The sequence below is a fragment of the Mytilus galloprovincialis genome, chromosome 7, assembly GCF_965363235.1.
Source record: "Mytilus galloprovincialis chromosome 7, xbMytGall1.hap1.1, whole genome shotgun sequence".
NCBI lineage: Eukaryota > Metazoa > Mollusca > Bivalvia > Mytilida > Mytilidae > Mytilus > Mytilus galloprovincialis.
This window is the reverse complement of record NC_134844.1, coordinates 34955577-34977051: the sequence shown is the minus strand read 5'-3', so window position 1 is coordinate 34977051 and position 21475 is coordinate 34955577. Positions and strand designations below refer to the sequence as shown.

General features: G+C 30.5%; 1 protein-coding gene across 1 annotated transcript; it reads right to left on the bottom strand.

Annotated features, from left to right (window-relative positions):
- Positions 1 to 1777: 1777 nt before the first annotated feature.
- On the bottom strand, positions 1778 to 19583 carry LOC143082860 (putative peptidylglycine alpha-hydroxylating monooxygenase 1). The gene is made up of 14 exons (XM_076258818.1): positions 19492 to 19583; positions 18823 to 18881; positions 17523 to 17632; positions 15819 to 15876; positions 15242 to 15332; positions 14188 to 14288; positions 11674 to 11751; positions 10909 to 10954; positions 10244 to 10311; positions 9283 to 9363; positions 8753 to 8832; positions 7939 to 7992; positions 5280 to 5329; positions 1778 to 2245 (listed from the first exon to the last, which is right to left on the bottom strand). The coding sequence occupies exons 2-14, from the start codon at positions 18869 to 18871 to the stop codon at positions 2098 to 2100; spliced, it is 1014 nt and encodes a 337-aa protein (XP_076114933.1). The 5' UTR covers positions 18872 to 18881; positions 19492 to 19583; the 3' UTR covers positions 1778 to 2097.
- Between the last annotated feature and the right edge of the window lie 1892 nt (positions 19584 to 21475).

Below are 21475 nucleotides of genomic sequence, written 5' to 3'. Positions count from 1 at the left end.
TGTATAATGACAAATAATATATAAACTAACAAAATTATAAAAATACTACCTGAAGATACCCTGGTCTTAAGGTACTAACAAACAGGGATCTTTACTGAAATAGCTGTACCAGTGAAGAAATCTGTTAACAGCATGTGATATATTGTTGTTGAATAAAAAAAAAAAACAACCTTGTGAAAAAAAAAAAACCATTTCTTTCAATAAACAGTTTATTTATTTCCTTTGAATGCTACTTCTAATAGAATTAACTTGCATATCTTTTTTAGGATTGCGGTGCAGTTTGGTAACAGACAGTGACCAGCATAACGAAGTATTTCACTAGATTGAGCTCTATGTCTAAGTGTACTTTCAAGGTTCTTTGCACTGAGTTCAGTTTATTGATATGCGTATACCCTCTGTGTGATATTTTCAGATGTTTAAATAGACTATCCATATCTGCATGTTAATGAAATGAACTCCAAGGTAAATGACTGAAACAGTTTGAAATATCTATCCCAACTGGCAGCACATGGTGCTACTGAAGCAGTAAATGTTCTCTCTAATTTTTACGGCAATTAAAAAAAATAGTTTTTATTTGATCAAAACATTCTTCAATTCAAACATTGAGAATGGAAATTACAAAGAGCAAAAAGCAGTCGAAAGCCACCAATGTTTTTAACAAAGTGAGAAAACTTTTGCCCGCCGGACTTCAGATGGCCCCTTAACAAAATGTGTACTAGTTCAAACTCCAATACATAAAACCGAACTTACAATCAAAAAAATACGAGACTAACATAAACCAGAGACTCCTGACTTTGTCAAAGTAATCATACCAAGAGGCACACCAATATGCATAGGTCAAGAGTCAAAAAGGCATAGACTGGTCAAGAGTTCCATGACAAAAAAACCACAAAGCATATGTTGAGGAAAGGGTCATCGTGGTACACAAAACTAACAAATATATCTTTATATCTAATATAGATATAAGAATATTTGGTATGAGTGCAATCAGACAATTCTCCATATAACTCAAACAAAATATACAAGTTGTACAATGAGGGCAAAGGTCAAGCTCATATGAAGTTTCTCGTGCCACAACACTCACCATCTTATGACAATACATTTTCATGCTACATATTCAGAAGCAAGGTCAATTTAGAATTATACTTTTATGTCAGGGTAATATACCAAGGAACACTCTGTATCATGATGACACACCCAAAGTGCATAGGTCAAGAGTAAAAAAGTCATAGTCTGGTCAAGAGTTCCATGTCAAAAATACACAAAGCAGTCCTGCACGAAAGTTCATCACAGTACACGTAACAATGTCTTATGTCATGATGCACTACACGTGCCAAATACAAAAAAAACATGGATCAGGGACAGCAACAGAAGACATATAACTAAACTCAATGGAACAGTACTTGTATTGCAGGTCACTAAAAATGCCTTCAACATAGAACATAAAATCTCGCAACACTTCAAAGTTAAAACCGTCTTTCACAAAAGTTTGAGCAGGATTCTTTGCAACGATTATCTTACCACTGTTCGTGGTACGGGTCGTGCAGTTATGTCAATAAATCAAAACGGTAAGATAAGACATTAAAACACTTAAAACAAGGGTTTACCATTAATTTCTAACCTTACCATATGATAGCACTATGATAAACTGATAGACACACATGATGCAGTCATGAAATAGAATATTTGTAATAGTGCGACCAGAACAATACAAGACTGAGTTGAAAACAAATGAAAGTAATTATACATACGATTTTTTAATCACAATGCACAAATAAGGAACCGTAGTTTTCATTCAATTTATTCATTTAAAATGTACGCTCGCGTTAAACAATGGAAATTAACACTGTATATTTATATAAACGATCAATCTTGTTCAATAAAAAGAAATAAATATACTTTTCTGAGATTATTTGTTAAGTTATAAAAAAAGTAGGATGCACAATTGGGTTTCCTGTATTTTCCAGCTAGTCACATTAAATATGACGTAAAGATAAATATGAGTCCACTTCTCAGAAGCTTCAAAGAAAATGTTCGAATATGTTAACATGTTATAAAAAAATAATAGCATATCAAAGTTATGCCGATTATAATAATCTATCTATCACAAAGAGCTGCTGTCTTGTCGTTACTGCAGAAGGTGAAATCCGGTGAGTTCGAAATGCAACCAGGTGGACGGGCAAAATACTCCTGGTATTGTATGTCATATGCAATACTCAGCTGGAATATACAGGTATCTTCTGACCTATTATGAAAATAAGTATACAGTCATTTTAATTGAAAACAAATTTGACAAATATATATTAGAAATAAATCAAACACGGCGACTGTACTTATATATTCAATGTAAAAATCGCATTCGCAAGCACTTATATATATTTTGTCACCACTTCAGTGTAATCATGTTTATCTATTATATAGTCATTTTATAAAATTTACTGTTTGCAAAACTATGTATTATTCTTCATAATAATGATGTTTTTGTCCCAGGCGTATAACCCTGGCCTCACAACTTTTGGAACTTTTGGTCCTCAGCAATCTTCAACTTGGTAGTTGTTATGGCTTTCAAACATTTACATCTGAGCATAGTTTTGTGTGGACGTAGCGCGCGTCTGGTGTATAAAAATATTTTTTCACCTGTTACCTTTGGATGGCTATTATTCGTTTGTTTCTCTATCTTGTATTTTCTCCCATTTATCGGTTTATTTATTGTAACCCTGTCGTGTTATGTTGTCATTTTAATGTTTTTATTAACACTGCCATTTAAGCGAGAGGTTTGGCATGCCACAAAACCAGGTTCAACCCACTATATTTTCATAAAATGCCCTGTACTAAGTCAGGAAAATGGCCATTGTTACATCATAGTTCGTTTCTGTGTGTGTTACGTTTTGATGTTGTGTCTATGTTGTGTCGTAGTTCTGATATTTGATACGTGTTCCTCAGTTTAAGTTTGTAACCCGGATTTGTTTTTTTTCTCTATCGATTTATGAATTTTGAACAGCGGTATACTACTGTTGCCTTTATTTTATATATATATATATATATATATATATATATATATATATATATATATATATATATATATATATATATATATATATATATATATATATATATATACACATTATATAGTCAGGTCTCAGACAGGGTATATACTGTGACATTCCCGGCATAGAGTTTATACCCCCTGAGCCGGGAAGGTCGCAGTATATATTACGGATTACCCTTGTCTTAATGGATTTTTGTTAATTTATATTCATTACAGGCTTTTTGGTCAGTAAATAATTAAGCTGATCAGTAAAAATTCCATCTTCTTGCCATGTATATCATGTACTGTGTTACGACGCTAGATTAAAACTGACGAGGAAATGTAACACCCGAAAGCTTTATTGTTGTAGAACAAAGGGGTTGAGTAGTTTAGCGCATCGGGTACAGTGCAAGGCGATTTGGTGACACGATATCTCAGTAGCATGAGTTTGAATCCCGGAGAGGAAAGAACAAACAATTTTCTTCAGCAAATTTACATATCTAACATTGTTCGGCTGTTATTTAGACGAATTATATATACATAATGTGTTTTCAGTCTTGAATCACCATCAATGGTTATCCGATGAACAAAATCTGTTGTGGAGTTGTCACTGGTTCAGACATACTTCTAGGCCGGTGACAACTCTATAACAGATTTATCCATCGGATCACCAGCAGTGATGGTGATACATGGCTGTGTACATTATGTATATACAACTCGTCTAAACATCAACCTAACAATGAAGGTTTACAGATCTAACATTGTTTGGGTTGATGTTTAGACGAGTTGTATATACATCATGTACACAGCCATGTATCACCACCACTGCTGGTAATCCGATGGATAAATCTGTTGTAGAGTTGTCACTGACTCATACGTATATGTCGTGTACATGTTATTATTTTGTACACGTTATTACTTGTAAACATATTTTGTACCAGTAATTACTTGTATGATACGATCATACAAGTTATTACTTTGTACAAGTAAACAAATACAATTGTACAAGTAAATACTTGTCCAATTTTTATTGAGAAAAAGATAATAACTTGTACAAATCATTATTCTACCTTGGCCTATTTCTTGACTACAAAAAAACTTTTCCTTTAAACAAATAATTTATTATAAGTGCATCAGTATAAACTTGAAACATTTTAAAGTTTCTATTTGATAAATATGGTAGACAATTTGTACAAATTTATACATAACAGGTAATAACCTGTACAAAATAATAAAACATACACGACATATAGATATTTATCGGTATTGTTACACAATCTTTTAGACTCATATATATATATATATATATATATATATATATATATATATATATATATATAAGTACGTCTGAGCCAGTGACAACTCTACAATAGATATATAGGCGAAAAAAAAAACTTCATGCGTAGATGAATATATTCATAAAATGAATAGTAAGACAAGTAAACAAATATATTGAAATTGTTCATGATAAGTGGAAATATCTCTCTTTATATATATATATATATATATTATATATTATAGAGTCTACCACTGCATCGAGTGTAATACGATATTTATCCACTCGAGACAGTTAAATATCCATACCGTCACAATAGGAATTTCAGAAGACAGCAAGAAAATTCGACGTCATAATCGGATTTTAACCAATGAAGTACTGAGATCAAACGAACCACAAGTTGATTATTTTTTTTTATACAATGGGTGCAGAAAGGGATAAATTGAAAAAGAATTAGAGAAATATATATTAAAAGTTCTTTCGTTTAATTGATTTTGTTAGCTGAAGTCACCAGTAACGTACAAATGGTCCGATCTATTCATATTATTGCAGGTCTTGATATTACTTTAGAATGAATTAATTTTTTACAATAAATATAAAAAGAAGATTTGGTATGGTTACCAACTAGACAACTCTCCACAACAGGCCAAAATGACACAGATAATCAGTTAGCCGTTCAGCCGAATAATTTGGATTGTTACCAGCTAGGTCATAGGGCCAATATTTTTTCACTCTGTATTTTCCAGTGTTCGTGTGTTGTTTAATCAATATCTAGTAATGTATTGCCATTGGTACTAGGATCCATCGTGTAGTGAGTTGTTACCTTCAACTGCTTCACTGTAACATTGAGATGTAAACGCAGTTTATTTCCTTGAGTTCTGTGATGCATGTTTTGTTTTTTTTAATTTTAGTTTTTGTGCCATGAATTATAAACACATATAGCTCTCTTCTTATTCTAAGTCCATTTATACTTACTTAAGATCAATCGTTTTCTCTTCGTTATTGATAAACAAACAACGTGAAGCCTGAAATCACAAAAAAAGTCACAGTTGTCGTCATTATTTAAAAAAAAATAAAAGGAACAAACTGTATGCAAAACTAAATTCCGAGAAAACTAAGTGAAGTAACTGAATATCTTTCACTTGAAATAAACAAAGATGCACATGTTAATATTGTCTAAACCAAAATTAAGAAAAACAATACGAAGAAGATACCCACAGTTATTGAGTTAACGTTATCAGGGTAATTATGAAGTCGTGATATTTAGAATTTCAGAAAAAAAGGGATTGACAATTTATAACTTCTGCACATTGATTATTTTATATATGCTTTTGACAAAAGAAATTGTTTATCTATAACCTTTGCATAGTCTTTTTTTTTTATTTGTCGGAATCGTCACCTGCTCTTTGCTTAAATATACATACAAGACATTGATCTCAATTACTTGTAAATATCATGCGAATTTAACACAAAAATAACATTTACTGTGAAAGCTGTGAAGTCTTTGAGAGCTTTTGATTGTGCCGTTTGAGACGGAAATTTTAATTTTGAATTTTCCCAGAAGATCGGTATTTTGGTGATTTCACTTTAATTTTTATTTTGAACGATCTGAAAGTTTATCTGAACTGCGATTTAATGTTAGATAATGTATTATGTTTTAAAAAAGAGGCTTTAAAAAGTATGTATGAATCAGACGGTAAATATCAAAAGCAGAACTGTCCATTGTATGAATTGAGCTCTTGCTTTTGCCATTGGGTTAAGGATAGTAAAATCACAAAAATATTGAACACCGAGGAAAATTCAAAACGGAAAGTCCGTAATCAAATGGCAAAATCAAAAGCTCAAACACATCAAATGAATGGATAATTGCCATATCCCTGACTTGGTACAGATGTTTTCTTATGTAGAAAATGGTTGATTGAACTTGTAGCTAGCTAAACCTCTCGCTAGTATGACAGTCGCATCAAATTCCATTATGTTGACAAAGATGCGTGAACAAAACAAACAGACATAATAGGTAAAAATGTCAAAAATAGGGATACAGCAGTCAACAACGTGATATAATCTTAATCACTTTAAACACAAACATATGTAACAAAGACGCACAAAAGGCATATATCAAATTTAGTAACTTATTCATTGCTTTTTTATTATACGACTTTATCTATTTATGTTAACTCCACCCATGTAGGATTGAAAGATTTTTAGTTTTGGGACCGAATCACCATGACTGGCAAATGGTTATCTTAACATTTACTAGAATATAGAATCGAGCGTTTGTCGTACATCAGTTGATAAACATGTAAACGTCACACAGGTATAACTAAAATAAATTTGTCGTTCAAGGGTCTTTCCGATTGGAATTTTCCTCGGAGTTCAGAGTTTTGTGATTATGTTCCGGACCATATGAGTATTTGGACCATACGCGTATGGTCATGACCATATGGGTATATACTCATATGGTCCGACCATACGTGTATGGTCGGACCGTACACGTATGGTCGGGGTAATTAACAGGTACATGTATGCTTACCTCTTTTTATAACCCGTCTAGTTGTCACGTCATTAAAAAACACTACTAAAGGTCATTTTTCATTAAAAATTAGTAATAACAAGATTAACAAAATAAAATAAGCAGTTTCACACAGTAAATTTCATAACTAGTAAAAACTATAGTAAACACATTTTTTTCATTACCGATATGTTATTACGAGTGAATGCATGGCAAAATGTCGACCTGGGAAGATAACTTCCAAAAATATTTTAATGAATTGTTACACAAGAAGTCAACTGGTTTACTATAACCTGACGTAAAAGTCGACAGGATAAAGAGTCTAATAAATTGCTTACTTTTGAAACTTAATATGATTAGCATTAGCAGTGCAATATTCATAATTTTTTATACTTATACGTGTTTTGTTTAAAAAAAAATGAATGACCTCACCGGCAAGGCCACTAGTTTATTTTTTAAAGTTGTCTGGTGATATGATGTACTTTAGTCATGTTATGATATTGGAAATCTAGAGCTTTTTTACCGTAGACACATCGGAATGATCCATGCCCCTAGAGAAGCTATGATACCGTGTGGACGTAAATGTCACCCTACTCATCCTTGCAATAATACAATTAGCGATGAAAACTAACTTTGGCATCAATATTTAATGTTATTTGAATTGTAAATAATACAATTGCATGTAGCAATCATTGTTATTTTATAAAGCTTTCTCATGCATATTATTGAAAAATATACCGATATGGTCCAAATACTCATATGGTCCGGCCCGTTTATAACCAAACGAGTATATACTTTTATGGTCCGACCATACGCGTATGGTCGGACCATATGAGTATACGCATATGGTAATGACCATACGCGTATGGTCCAAATACTCATATGGTCCGGAACAATTATACTTTTTAAACATATTTATAGGAGTAAACTTGCTTTTATTCAAATTAGAATCATTATGGGATTTGTTTTGTAAAGATCGTTCGATATATCATCATCTTCAAAATTGAGTTGCCATTTAACCGTAGAAGTTTATATCAAAAAATAGTTTCACGACTGTTTAAGGTGAAATAAAAGAGTGAATATGTTAACTTTATCATCAAGTTACTAGTTCATAATACTTACTAAAACGTCACCAGGTCGTATTTCTATCGGTCCGTTTACGACGTCATACCATACCTATAAATTAAACAAAACATGTGGCAAAAATAACTTTTGTACAATATAGGTAGCCATTTATTTGTTGTCGAAAATGTATCCATCTTGTATTATTAGTGCGTTATGTACATATAACTTGTGTTTTGTTCAAATGATTTAGAAAAACAAAAGCAAATTGGAAAAATGAAACAACACAAAAAATCAAATCAAAACAAAATACCAATTTGTAGAGGAATCATGAAATTATAAAACCCCAATCTAGGTTCCACTTTAAAATCCTAAAAAAAAATTGTGACGAGAATACACCGTTTTAGACTAAATTATCTGTCTCTGAATTTGCGAAAAACAATGTTATCACAATCAAAATAATGGCAGTTTTGCGTTGTAACAATGTAAACAATATAGTAAATGTATAATACGTGCATCTGTACTCATATAAACCAACAATTTTCAAAATATACATACTTAGTATAGTTTGCGATTATCCACTTCCTGTCATAATTGTTTTTAGAAAAAAGTGTAGTGCAAATGGGTAACATGTGAATTTATCTGAAATAATCCTTGAAAATATGCTATAGTTCGATAAATTTACAGTTTGTCTTATTTTAATGGCCTTACATTCTGTAATTCAATATTTAAAATGAAATAAAAAATGCTCCATATTTTCACCTAAATTTTTTTCATACATTTATATGCATACAAAAATGAAATCTGTCTAAAAAAAACAAATGTCATCGATAATGAAACATATATATGTCCTTCTAAACTATAAAAATCTAACCTTATGCCTTTCTCTTGTTTTCTGACCACCAAGGTATATCCAACTGTTATTTCGAATAAGAAATCCTTCAGCAAAAACACCTGAATTAGAGGTAAATTAAATAAGTTATATAGTGATCAACAGTAAAAGTTGTCTTTCGTAAATAAGACATCCTATATGAATATGTTCGAGAAAAATCTTCATGTTATTTGATTTAAAGATTAGTATTTTTCTCAATTCAAAGTAAAACTAGATGAATAGAACGGGTATCACATGTGGAGCAGAATCAGAACTAATCCATTTCGACCTCTTGAGTTCACAACGGTCTTCTGCCCACTGATTTTTTCTGTTTTGGTAAATACAGTTTTGAAAAAAAAAATGTTGGTAAATATGTTCAAATTAATGTCAATAACGAAAATACACGGTAAGATTAGCAAATAATAACAGATATAAAACATTGAAGCCAAGGCGGTTATCATTTCTAGGATATTAATTATGAGTATGTTTTCCACAAAAGTAATTAAGTTTGAGATTAAGTTCAAATTACTCACCATGTACATGTGTATGGGCATAATAATGAAAGGCAATCACTTTAGGTTTTTTCCATTCGCACCCAACATGTGTGAAGAAACCTAAATAAAGATCATATAATGGTTTACTTTTACAAACTGTGACTTAAATGGAGAGTTGTCTCATTTGTACTCATACCACATTTTCTTATGACCATATTACCTCATCTGATGTTTTCAATGTTTGTGTACATGTACTTATTCTATTATTTCACTTTTATAGTATGATCTTTCATGATGTTAAACCTTTTTTCACGTAGAAATAGCATTCATTCTAGCTACACAGGCCACTGCATTTGATGTTATTCTACATATTTACGTAGAAATAAAAACATCATATAATAATTGAGTGTGTCCCAAACCTGGTTCCTGAAACACTTCACCTAAAACGTTTTCCAAAAGAAATTTGAAAAGCAAAGTTGAGAAAAGAAACGTAGAATATGTCAAAAAGACAAAAATCCACCCAAAGTGCATAAAACATCCGAATGCTACCAATGGGTCATCAACCAAACAAGTAACTCCCTCAACAGGAGGCGGGCTACAGCCGGCCCATAAACAAAAATAGGTATGTAAGTATAAGTACTTGAATAAGTAATAATTTCTCAAATGATAAGAAAATGTATCTGAAGTGAACTAACATGAGTTGTTGCTACCTTAGTTGTTTGCCTATTTCAAAATAGATTATTACTGGCAGTACAACGCATTCGACTTCTGAGCTGATGGTATCATCGATAGCTAGTACACACCAGCAGTGGTTACTGTGTTACTAAAGGAAAATTATTGCAATACATTTGGATTCTAGATGGGTTTGGACCAACTTTTACAAACCTTGCTTCTTCAAATAAGGGGGCTACTGAATATGTAATTAAGGAAATTTTCCATATCTTCATTTTTTGTAATTCTGTATTTATAAGTAACATTTCTAACTTGCACAAGTACATACCATTTGGTTTATTTGCAGGAATAAAACCGCTATTGCAAAGTAGGAATTTCTGGTAATTATACTTTGTTCTAAAATCAATTAAACAATAAATGTTATAAGCTGGTTGCATATTTTTGATTATTATGAAAAAGGGAGATTGCGTATGCCAATTTTGTCTTTTTTGTTCAAAATGACGTAGATCAGTTCAATTCGTACATAACGTAGGAGCAAGAAGCTGACCCACTATAAAAGACACTAACTAAGAAACAATTTGTTAACAACAATCTTGGAGATTCAACATGGTAAACATGATGCGCGTACTATCACATTCATCTTATTTTTCATCATCTGATATCTCTCCTACATTGTGAATTTCAAGCTTCAGATTTGCATGTGAACAGTTATAAACAAGTGAAATAGAAGTACATTGAATGCTGTTGTTTCTTCGACTTATGCATTTGGAATTCCATATAATATTTTTTTGAGCAATAAGAAAATACAATTGAGCTTTAATTATAAGAAATATCGTCTTTTGACTTAAAAAACTTGAATAATTTGAGCAAATTTGTACGAATAATTAAACACCCGGGAAATTAAGTTTCATCAAGTTTTTGATAAAATTGATTTTGAATAAATCAATTCTTAGATCTTATCAAAAGTGTCACATAATAGGAATTTTAACTTACGGTCGTTTCGTAAATGTTAAAGTTATATTAGCCGGCGATGCAGGTTCTGTAATAAAATAAACAACACATATTACGATTGGTACTGTAAACAATACATATATATAAATTTGTAATCAAATTTCAAACTGCTGTGTATTCAAACCCTAAGAACACTTGATTTTGTGTAAAGGTATCCAAGTGTTTATATTTTCAAGATTATCAGCTATCAAAATTACCAGCTTATTGATTTATTTTACAATTTTATTTTTCAAATGAGTTGGTTCTTGTTTTGTCTGGTACTTTCGTGAGAAATTTTACCTTTCTGTTAAACACGCAATAGTAAAAATAATTGACCGTTATTTCAACGTATGATAAGTTTTTCAATGCGCACCTGTTAATTATCTTAGTCCTGAACGTATTGATAGGAATCTAAACACAAAGCTGAACGATTAAGTCTGAAATCACCCTTTCTTTCTGTAAGATTTCGTTTTGATCATTTTTCGGCTTCTTGTGTTTGGGGTTTATAGATTGTGGTTTGTTTTTCTGTCGTTTTTCTTTTTTCACCATGATAATCCCTTAATTATGGACGAGTAACTTACATAGAACCGCCGTATATCGTAGCCTCCATTTTATGTAAAATCCGATTATGCTGAAGACATTTCTATGTGGTGTAGCAATTATTTTGTTCATTGCATTACATATTCTAGATAGGTACAAGTATTCTTTAATCATTTAAAACCATTATACTTTAATTGTTTCTTTATTTCAGGTAATGCTTTACAATACCTGTTAATGGTGCGTATAGATGCATCTGAACAATTAAGAAATATTTTTTCCCATTTCCACCAACCTTTGATGATACATCTGAAATATAATTTAATTTCAAACTTCAATTCTTTTGTTCGAAAAATTCAATGTATTTTATTCATTTATTACATCTTAAAGATACAGCCTTGGCTCTCACCGAACAGCAAGCCATGTTCGCTCCAAGAAAACTGTATGAACAGTACTGTAAGTATGGGATATAAGCCTATAACAGTACATTCTGTAAAATATTGGACCTATTCAATATTTTACAGAATGGACTGTTAGAGGCTTATATCTTACTTAAAACATTGTTTAACACGTCAAAAAAGGTAAAACAAAAGAAAAAGCAAGCAAAGATTTATTTTCATTAAGTATGAAAATTGTTTTGTGAATAAACTTTTTTACATTAAAATATTTTCTTAATGTTGGCCCTTTTAAACAGTAGCTCAAATTTAAAATATGACAAAAAGAAAGTACAGCTAAAGGTAAACAACATGTATTGCTACACGAAGAATAATACACAGGGTATTCGTATCACGATTTTTGCGTGCGCAAGGACTACTCATAGTTTCCGCTCATAATGTTCGTGAATACCTTTACATGATTTTTCTGTTTCAAAATGGATAAAGTGATGAAAGTATATGTGTTATGCAGAAACGAAGAAAGAGATGTTGTTATTAGTGATTGTGTTGTTTCAAACTTTGGATTAAAATCAAATATGTATTCAGAATCTATTCAGATACATTATTTAAGTGTGGATTACTAAGAGGATATAGTCAAAGCAGCTAATAATGGCAAGTTTTATATATAGTATATTTCAAAATGTAGTCCTATCCTATTAGTTTCTTGTTTCTTCTCGTGTTTTATCTTTTACAGGGTTAATGAGGAAAAAAAAGCATATGAAGACAGGTTCTTGTTGAACCATATCGAGTGTCCCGCATTCGAATTTATTTCAAATACATAATTATATGAACAAAGGAAGGGATAACAACATGCAATCAGTTATATTCTTTTGTTGGAATTTTCAAGAGACTGTTATTGTTTACCCAAATGGTACCACCTGAATACCCCCATCCCCCTCGCCCTCTTTTCTGTTTTTTTTTTCTTTCTGCAAGGTCGTATCGCTCGTTTTTTCGTTTGTTTGTGTATTGAATCCCATGTGTTTTTTTTTTTAAATATTACCGAAACGTAATTTTATCTCGATTTTCTTTTGAAATTTTTTTTTATAAAACGATCACAGCGAACAAAGTGCGAATCGGACACACGATTGGTTTGTTAGATAGATAAAATGCGGTAATGTCGTCCTTTATTCTGCTTCCCATATTCATCGTCGTTCATAAGCAAAGTGTTGCATTATATTCATGTTTAAGCAATAACTTAAAAGAACAACAACTTGTAAATCAACGCCGAAACCTGAAAATTCAAAAAAGAAATATAGTCTCCTAGTTAATGAAGGAAGTTCTAGATTCTTACTTTGTACACAGGATAAGGTTTAGGTTGTTAGTGGCACTTGTATTGTGGCATGATTTATCAAATTTTAGAAGCATAACTTTATTGCTTTTTTTCATTTTAATTGTAGTTTAAATTGATGTTAGGAAGAAAAAGAGCAACACCAGATGTCAATTTTGATTACCTAAGACGGACGCGGATACATGTTTTGAAAAAAGAAATTCAAAAAGGCAACAGAAACAAGACTGGCAACAAAAACAAGACTTACAACGAGCATTATCAACTTATTGAATTTAGTGCGAAAAGAGACAACCCAAAAACATCAGAAAAATGGCAGTGATATAACTATTGGTAGTGTTAAACATCATTTTGAAAGTAATTTTTTTCCTCAAGAAACCGTTTTGATGAGTGACAAAATTATTGTATTAGAAGTTGACTGTAATAAAATGTTTTTTTTTAATTGTCATTTTTTCTTTGGTTGTATTTTTCTTTACATGATGAAAACAATTATGATAATTAATAGTTCTTTTTTATTTCAGTGCTTGAACTATCATTTATCTGTAAGAATGCTACCTTTAACTGTCCAATATTTTTAAGAAAGAAGGCTTTTCTTAAAAATATTGGCCAGCTTAAGGTAACATAATGGTTTCTTACAGGTAAATGATAGTCCAATCACTGATATAAAGAACAGGTAAAACAATAAAATGACGTCACAACAATGTTTTAATTATAGTGGCAGAAAATATTTGATAGTAACGATATGAAATAACGAGGCTTTATAAATGTCTTCACATTCCTTTGTTTTAGCTCGGACTAAAATTGAAATGACATCACAGGCTGTCAGTTTTACTTTTTCTCTAAGAAAATGTTTTGCTATGCACTCGTTTAATAATGTCAATATATAAACAAACTAAGATAATCATACTTCTAATAGAAATTTTACCCTAAAATGTTTAAACATCGAGTATAAAATACCTTTGGAAAGACGTATTAACAAATTAGGATAAGCACACCTAAAATTTTATAGCACCGATTATTAATTACCTTTGGGAAGAACGTAGAGTGGTTTATCATTAGACTGGAAATTGTCTGTAACACTGAACTCAACAGCATCACCTTTACATGCAAGTCCTCTTTGACAATCCCTAAAAAAGTATGTACGTGCAATACACTATGTGCCTTGTTATGTCAGTAATTGGGATTTTGTCTTTGTTTAAATGATGTAAATATTTCAAACGAGAGCAGCAATTTTAAGAACTACATCTTCAATTTTGTAAAAGTGAATTGACACAAATAATTTTGTTGGAAATACTTCTTTCAGAAACTGTATCAGGTAAAGAAACTGAAAACTACGAAATTAGAATAAGCTTAAGTAAAAGGAAACGACATTATGCATCAAGAATATCAAGAGATTGTGAGTAGTGCAACAATTTTCAATGAGATTTGAAAATACATAGTGTTTTTTTTGTGGGATTGATAGGTATCTTGCCACGTCCACCTTGTGTTTTTTGTTAGATTTAATTTTGCCTTGTATCCATCTGATCAGATCAGATAATCCCCTTTCAGTTGATTGTTATATTTTTTGTAATGTTATATAGTTACTCCAAGATCCCTGGTTAGGGTGAGATTGGCATTGTCAAACAGTTTAACCCCAGCCATATTATATGTGTCCATATCCGAAGTCAGGATACTGTAATTGAGTGGTTGCTGTTTGTTGCTGTTTATCATTCTTGATTTCGATCCTGAATTTGTACATAAATCAGCACGTTAGTTTTTTTATTTAAATTGTGTTGTATTTGTTATTTTTATGCCTTTTATAGCTGACTATGCGGTATGGGTTTTACTCATTGTTGAAGGCCGTATGATGACCTTTAGTTACTAATTTCTGTGTTATGTGGTCTATTGTGGAGACTTGTCTCATTGTCAATCATATTCTTATTTTCATAAATCACATGTGATTAAAAGGACCGTTTAATCTAAGTTAGCTTCTAACTTTACTTCATGGGCTTTTGATTTCTTTGGTGTTGTCTCATTGATGAATTCCCTTCATCCTCTATCATTTCAGATTGACAGAAAATAACTTTAGTAGAATGTTTACCATGTAGCATCTTCATGTAGTGGTTCTAAGCACAAACCGGAGTCGATATGATGTGGTTTCACGATGGGATCAGGTTCAGTTAACAACTTTGCTGAAAATATACAAATACAAAAGTTCATTATCTTAAATACAACAATAATACAACAATAAAATATACATCCATGACAATAGATGTAACTTCAGATTTGCTTGGAATATTCTTTTCGTTTATGTACAGTGAAGAAATTTAGTGACATTATGTATCTGAAAACATATAAAATATTAAAACTTTGTACCTTTTATAAGAACGTGGCCGATGGCCCATCTATAGCTACAACCTTTTCTAGTTTGTCTGATGTAAAACATTCCTAATTTATGTTTAAACAAATACAAAGATGAGTTATGAGATTGCCATTTAAACAACTTTCCACTAGAGAAAAAAGGTAGCATCTTACTTATTCCAAGAGTATTTGATAGTTGTTTTTTTTTTAAACTAATCGGTCATATTTTCCTATGTTTATAATTTATAAGTCTGAAAATAAAATGTATGCTGTTTTCCCTGATTGGTTTAAAAAAATCAATAAAATTAGATACTTACTTATATAACTCTCTCCTATCTCTTCTAATGATTTTGAATAGCAAATGTATCTATTAACCTAATAAATGAACAAATAAATATACAATTTAAAAATAAAATCTAATTTATTAATATAAGCTTTAGAAACCGGACAGAAAGCGAGGCTCGCTTTTCCTCTGTTACGTAGCGAGTTCAAATAAATTTTATATTTTCATTGTTTTCATCCTAAGATTTACACCCAACACTTGAAACTTAAATTGTTAAAAACTAAATCATTGTCTCTTATTTTTCAAAGAAACCGACATAGTGTAAACGTGAACCGTAAAGAAGACCATAAAATGAAATATCCACATTACCGCTTGCTCATCATGGAGAAAGGTCCATGAACAAATATAGCAACATTTTATTTGTGTCCCTGTTTTTTGTACAATAGTTGGCTGATTACTGGATAAAAAACACATTTACTAATTAGTTGAATTGTAACACACCTATCTATTTTTTTATTTTGGCAACATTGGTTGATTTATAGGTTGTACCCATAATAAGAAGTACTAAATGACAATTTCTGTTTGATATCTCAATGAAATGGAATAATATTTCGTATCGATAGTACCCGTGAAAATGATTTAGTCATGAAAGGAGTAGGTTCAGTAAGACCCTTTTTTTGGCCCCAAAATATAGCAGTTTTACAAAATTGTTTAAATGTAAACTTTTAGTTATTTTTTGGAAAGTATAATGCCTCGGCTACATAAATATGGGTTCTTTTTGGCATTACAATGAATATATATCGGGTACTTGCATCATTAAGTCATGCTAATTTACTGAAATCTTCACAATTTCAGCATTTTATTTAAATTTTAGACAGTTTCCGTCTTAAATGAAAGTGGCCACATTCGTGTTCATTCTTGATATTGAAATGTAAGTTGTGTTTAATGATAATACATAATATATATAAAGGTCGAAGATGAATACGGATGCGGCCACTTTCATTTTCGACAAAAACCATCTGAAAAGTAACAGTTGTTCGCATATTTGATAGATTTTTCAAATTAAAGCTAACATCGGAGCGTTTTTAATGAGTGAATCAGTTAAAATCTTTCACAAAAAATAATTGAATCAATTGAAATAGACATTTAAGTGTTTAAAAAGAGTCTAAAATTTTTCGTCAGATGAACTTGAAATTTGAGGCCAAAACCGGCCCTTACAGGACCTACTCCTTTCATATTCACAGCCGAAAAGATAATATCATGAAGATGGTGGTTTTTGAATTGCTGCTAAAAAGAATGAGTAAAGTTTATCGTTGAGACTGACTTCTTTAATATTACGGCTGCTCAAGTCCGTATGAAAAAGACGAATAGTCATCTGTATTTATAATACAGTATGTAGTACATAACTAAAGTATATGTGGTTATCGTTCTTTGTGAGTCATCAGTGATGTTGATGATAACAATGATCAAAATTTCGATGATATACATTTTAAGTACAAATAAGGTAAGCATGATGTGGTTTATCGAAAGCACGTACTAAATTAACCCTCAATGATTATAATCCCTTTAGCAGAGCTCTGATGATTTAAGTGGTATCTTAGTCGGGTTGATCAGCGTCGATGTGGTATCTTAAACATTATATCATAAACTGTATATGCTAGAGGGGCGAAAGATACCAGAGGGACAGTCAAACTTATAGTTCGAAAATAAACTGAAAACGAGCTAAATATACTAGTACCTCTGTTGTTTGAATAGGTGGTACGACAACTTTGTATTGAAACTGCTCTTCGTCGCCTTGTTTCAAGTCCACGGAAATGTATGGAAGTTCTCGAACAGACTGTACAACTCCTGTCAAAACAAAATATCATTTTTAAAGAACAAAATCAATGATCATGAATTTAAGCACACCATGACGACATTATAATATGAATATTTTGCGCTTAATTGTATGATTTGAGCGTCACGGATGAGTCCAATGTAGACGAAACGCGCCTCTAGCGTATGCAATTATAATCCCTGTACCTTTGATAACTATGTATAAACTTTATTTTGTTCTTTATTTAGCCTATTTGATTATTTAATTCGAGCGTCATTGTTAACTCTTTTGTAGACGAAACGCGCGTCTGGAGAAAATACATTTTTTTTTGGGATCTATGATGAGTTTATATACATGCATGTAATAAAACGATATTCTTATTTGATTAAACTAAAAATTCGAAAGAGTGATATAGTCTTATCTAATTTAAAAAAATAATCATGTAACCAATTGTCCATCGTCTGCAAATTGATTATAGAAAAGCAAAAAAGGAAATGTTAATGCATAATTGGACCAAATACAAACGCATGCCAAAATGTTACATCGGAAAGATTGTTTTGGTTTCAATATAATTGGAACATTAAGCCCTGCATATGTGAAACTGTTATATATACACACACATATATATTTATTTATATATTGCTGCTACTGGTAAAGGCAATTAAGTGTCTGTTTTATCATTAATTTAATAGTTATTTATATTAAGAAAACACTTTTTTGTGTGTCTCAACACTTTTTCATCAAACACATTTCACTTTCATGTCGGGTGAATCATGACTACGCCATTTTCCTCAAATGTGTGTTTTTCTTACTTCGGAGAATTTTACATTGCAGTGTCAGTATGATATATTTGTACCGACATCTTATAATTTAAATTATTATAAAAAAAAAATCTTAATAAGAATACACTATATTTTTTTTCTAAAATATATATATATGATACGCAATGCTGAGATTGCATTGTTCAAATTGAACGGTCCTTTTCTTTCCCTGTTTATACATTGTAATATACCCCTCCCTGCGTTTTCTTTAATTCTTTCTATTTGTCTAACTAGAATGTTTTTCAAACTTATGCAGGTCAAATTCGAAAGAATTGGTGTGAACAGAATATCCATTGAAAATTCTTAAATTAACGTTATCAGTTTATTATACGTTTTCATTGAAATTAACGTTAACACTTTATTATACGTTTTCATTTAACAATGAATAAAAAGTAACTCACCAAATATTGCAGTGATGATAAGCGTGCACAAAGAAATGTTTTGTTTCATTTTTCAATACCTAAAACATTATAAAACAAAATTTGTTGTCTGTTGTCGAGGACGAAAACCCATGCTCTTTAATAACAAAAGATAGCTGTGTTTTATAGACATAGATGCAATAAGGAAACAACTAGGCTTAGCCAGTGGAAAATGACATTTTTTTCTAATTTCAGTAAATACATTAAAAGATTACCAAAACAATAGATAATATTTATGAAGAACATTAGTTTTATAAACAAGGTGGAGCAATCAACCTACACTCAAAATTGTAAATATAATGTTTGATACATTGGGGCTAAGAAGACACAAAAAATAGCAATTAATTGTCTACGGTCTAATTTACTCAAAGATGAAGTAGCAAAGATAAAGACAAACTACATAATTTGTTAACTATTTTTTTTTTTCAATTATATTATATCATTAATATCATGCAGCTATCGAATTACCATGTTTTTGTACATAATAGACAACAACTTAAATTTTGAAAGGATATCAAATTACGCTAGATTTACTTCACAATTTGACAAAAATAAACGAAAAGAACATGGATAACATATTTAGTGAAAGAACATATAATATCTTACTAACCAATATTTATTAAAAATCATTCTAAATTAACATGTACTTACACTTGAGCATCGGTCTCTTGATATGACAAAATTGATTCCTCCAAGTAAATATAAGTTATTTATCACATGACTGAACAAGATAATTTAGAGAAAAAAAAAATAAAGAAAACAAAAAAAAAGAAAAAGTGTCTTTTTTTCCTTTTTCGAAGAAACTATGAAACGTAGCAAACATCTTATATATCACTATATCTATTTTGACAAATTTCAAGGTGGGAGATCACAATCATACTTACCACATGATATAAGACATATTTAACAATAGTATGACAAAAAAAATACTATTCCGCAATATGAATAACAATTTCTTAGAAGCAGGTAATAAACATTTATAAATAAACAAAACTATCCGCATCTTGTTTTGAAAGTATTAGTTCGGTTGTTTTAAGGATGATTTATTACTTTGTTTTCATTATTTCTGTATTCTGCAACAAATAAAGTGACAACCAGGGAAAAGTACATTACATTTTTTCAAATATCTATGAAGCCATTATCATTTTATTGAGAAGGATACAAGTAAACCGCATTGTCATAAAATGCCTAATTTTTTTTGGTTGTCACATTTATCACCTAGAATTATGTAATATGTAATTACAGTCTTCATGTTATAAACAAACACATTTAGTGTAAGGAGAATTTATAATTGAATTTATAGTTCCACATTATATAGACACCTTCTGAAATTGAACATATTGTTGCATCTTTTAATTTCAAACCACAGAGAATCGTCTCTATGACATCAAAAACGAGAATTTTATTTATTATATCTATTATACCATTGACAAATGACAAAAGAAGCATTGAAAATAACATCTTCCAATTTATTATTTTTAATTTTCTAAACATAAAACTAGCGCCCGTGATGATTAGCAGATTTACATTTCTTTTTCTTTATAATCGAGTAATTTTATCATATTTATCGTACATTATTAAAGCGTAGACAAGTTCATGACAAATAACTTTGGTTGTTCATGTTGTTAATCATTATAAAAGAGGTAACGTTTGAGAGTTGTTAATTATTTAAGCTTATATGATATTTGAAGGTTTTGGCTATACAAAAGTTGATTTTAAGACCATTTTGATTGTATACTTCTACATGTTTTTTTTTATCTTTAAGTTTGCAAATAGTGTTGTTCTTATTTCTCAATATACAATTCACCTCGAACTCTTTAAATTCGTTAATTTACAAAGATTTACAAGCTGATTAAAAAGTTGATATGTTGTACTGTTTTGCAATTAAATGTTGTGTTTCTTTTTATCACGTATTATGTTCTGTTTTATTCACAACTTATAACCTCTGTATGTGCAACATATTGATCAGAACAGGCGTTTTTTTTTTTCGAAAGCACCTGATATCACTTCTGTCTTTGATTGGGTTCTTATTACTACGATTATGGTTTTTATGGAGTCTGTCTTCGACTCTATATATGAGTTTGTTCTCGCTTCGATATATTCCATCTCATTTGGTATTTGTTAATGTGAATATGTTTTAATGTAAGGTACTTCAAAACAAAATATTTTAGAGGATAAAGATAACATTTCGAATACTTTAGAAAAGTAGTCTTTCATCAACATTACAATTATGAAAATATTCTATTTCGAAAACTGAAATATTATTTTGAATTTTATACCTTACAAACTCGATTTTAATGTTGTACATAAAAATATGAATATATTTGATCTCTTTGAAGTTTCAATGGTTAAAATGTATGATTATAGTTCACAAATTAAGGCACGGTAGTATTTACAATGCGGAATTTATATTTCTCTTTTGTGTACGCTACTTAAGTCTATGTATTTGAACAGTATGATAAGAATAAAAAAAAAAAACATTATCTGTTTAACATACTTTCCGAAACTGAGTGATGAGCAAGTGAGGAAAAATGTATTTTTTTTTTAAATACAGGTGTAGATTATTTTTTTAGATTTTTCTTAGACAGTTTAAAATTGTGAATGGAAATGGGAAATGTGTCAAAGAGACAACAAC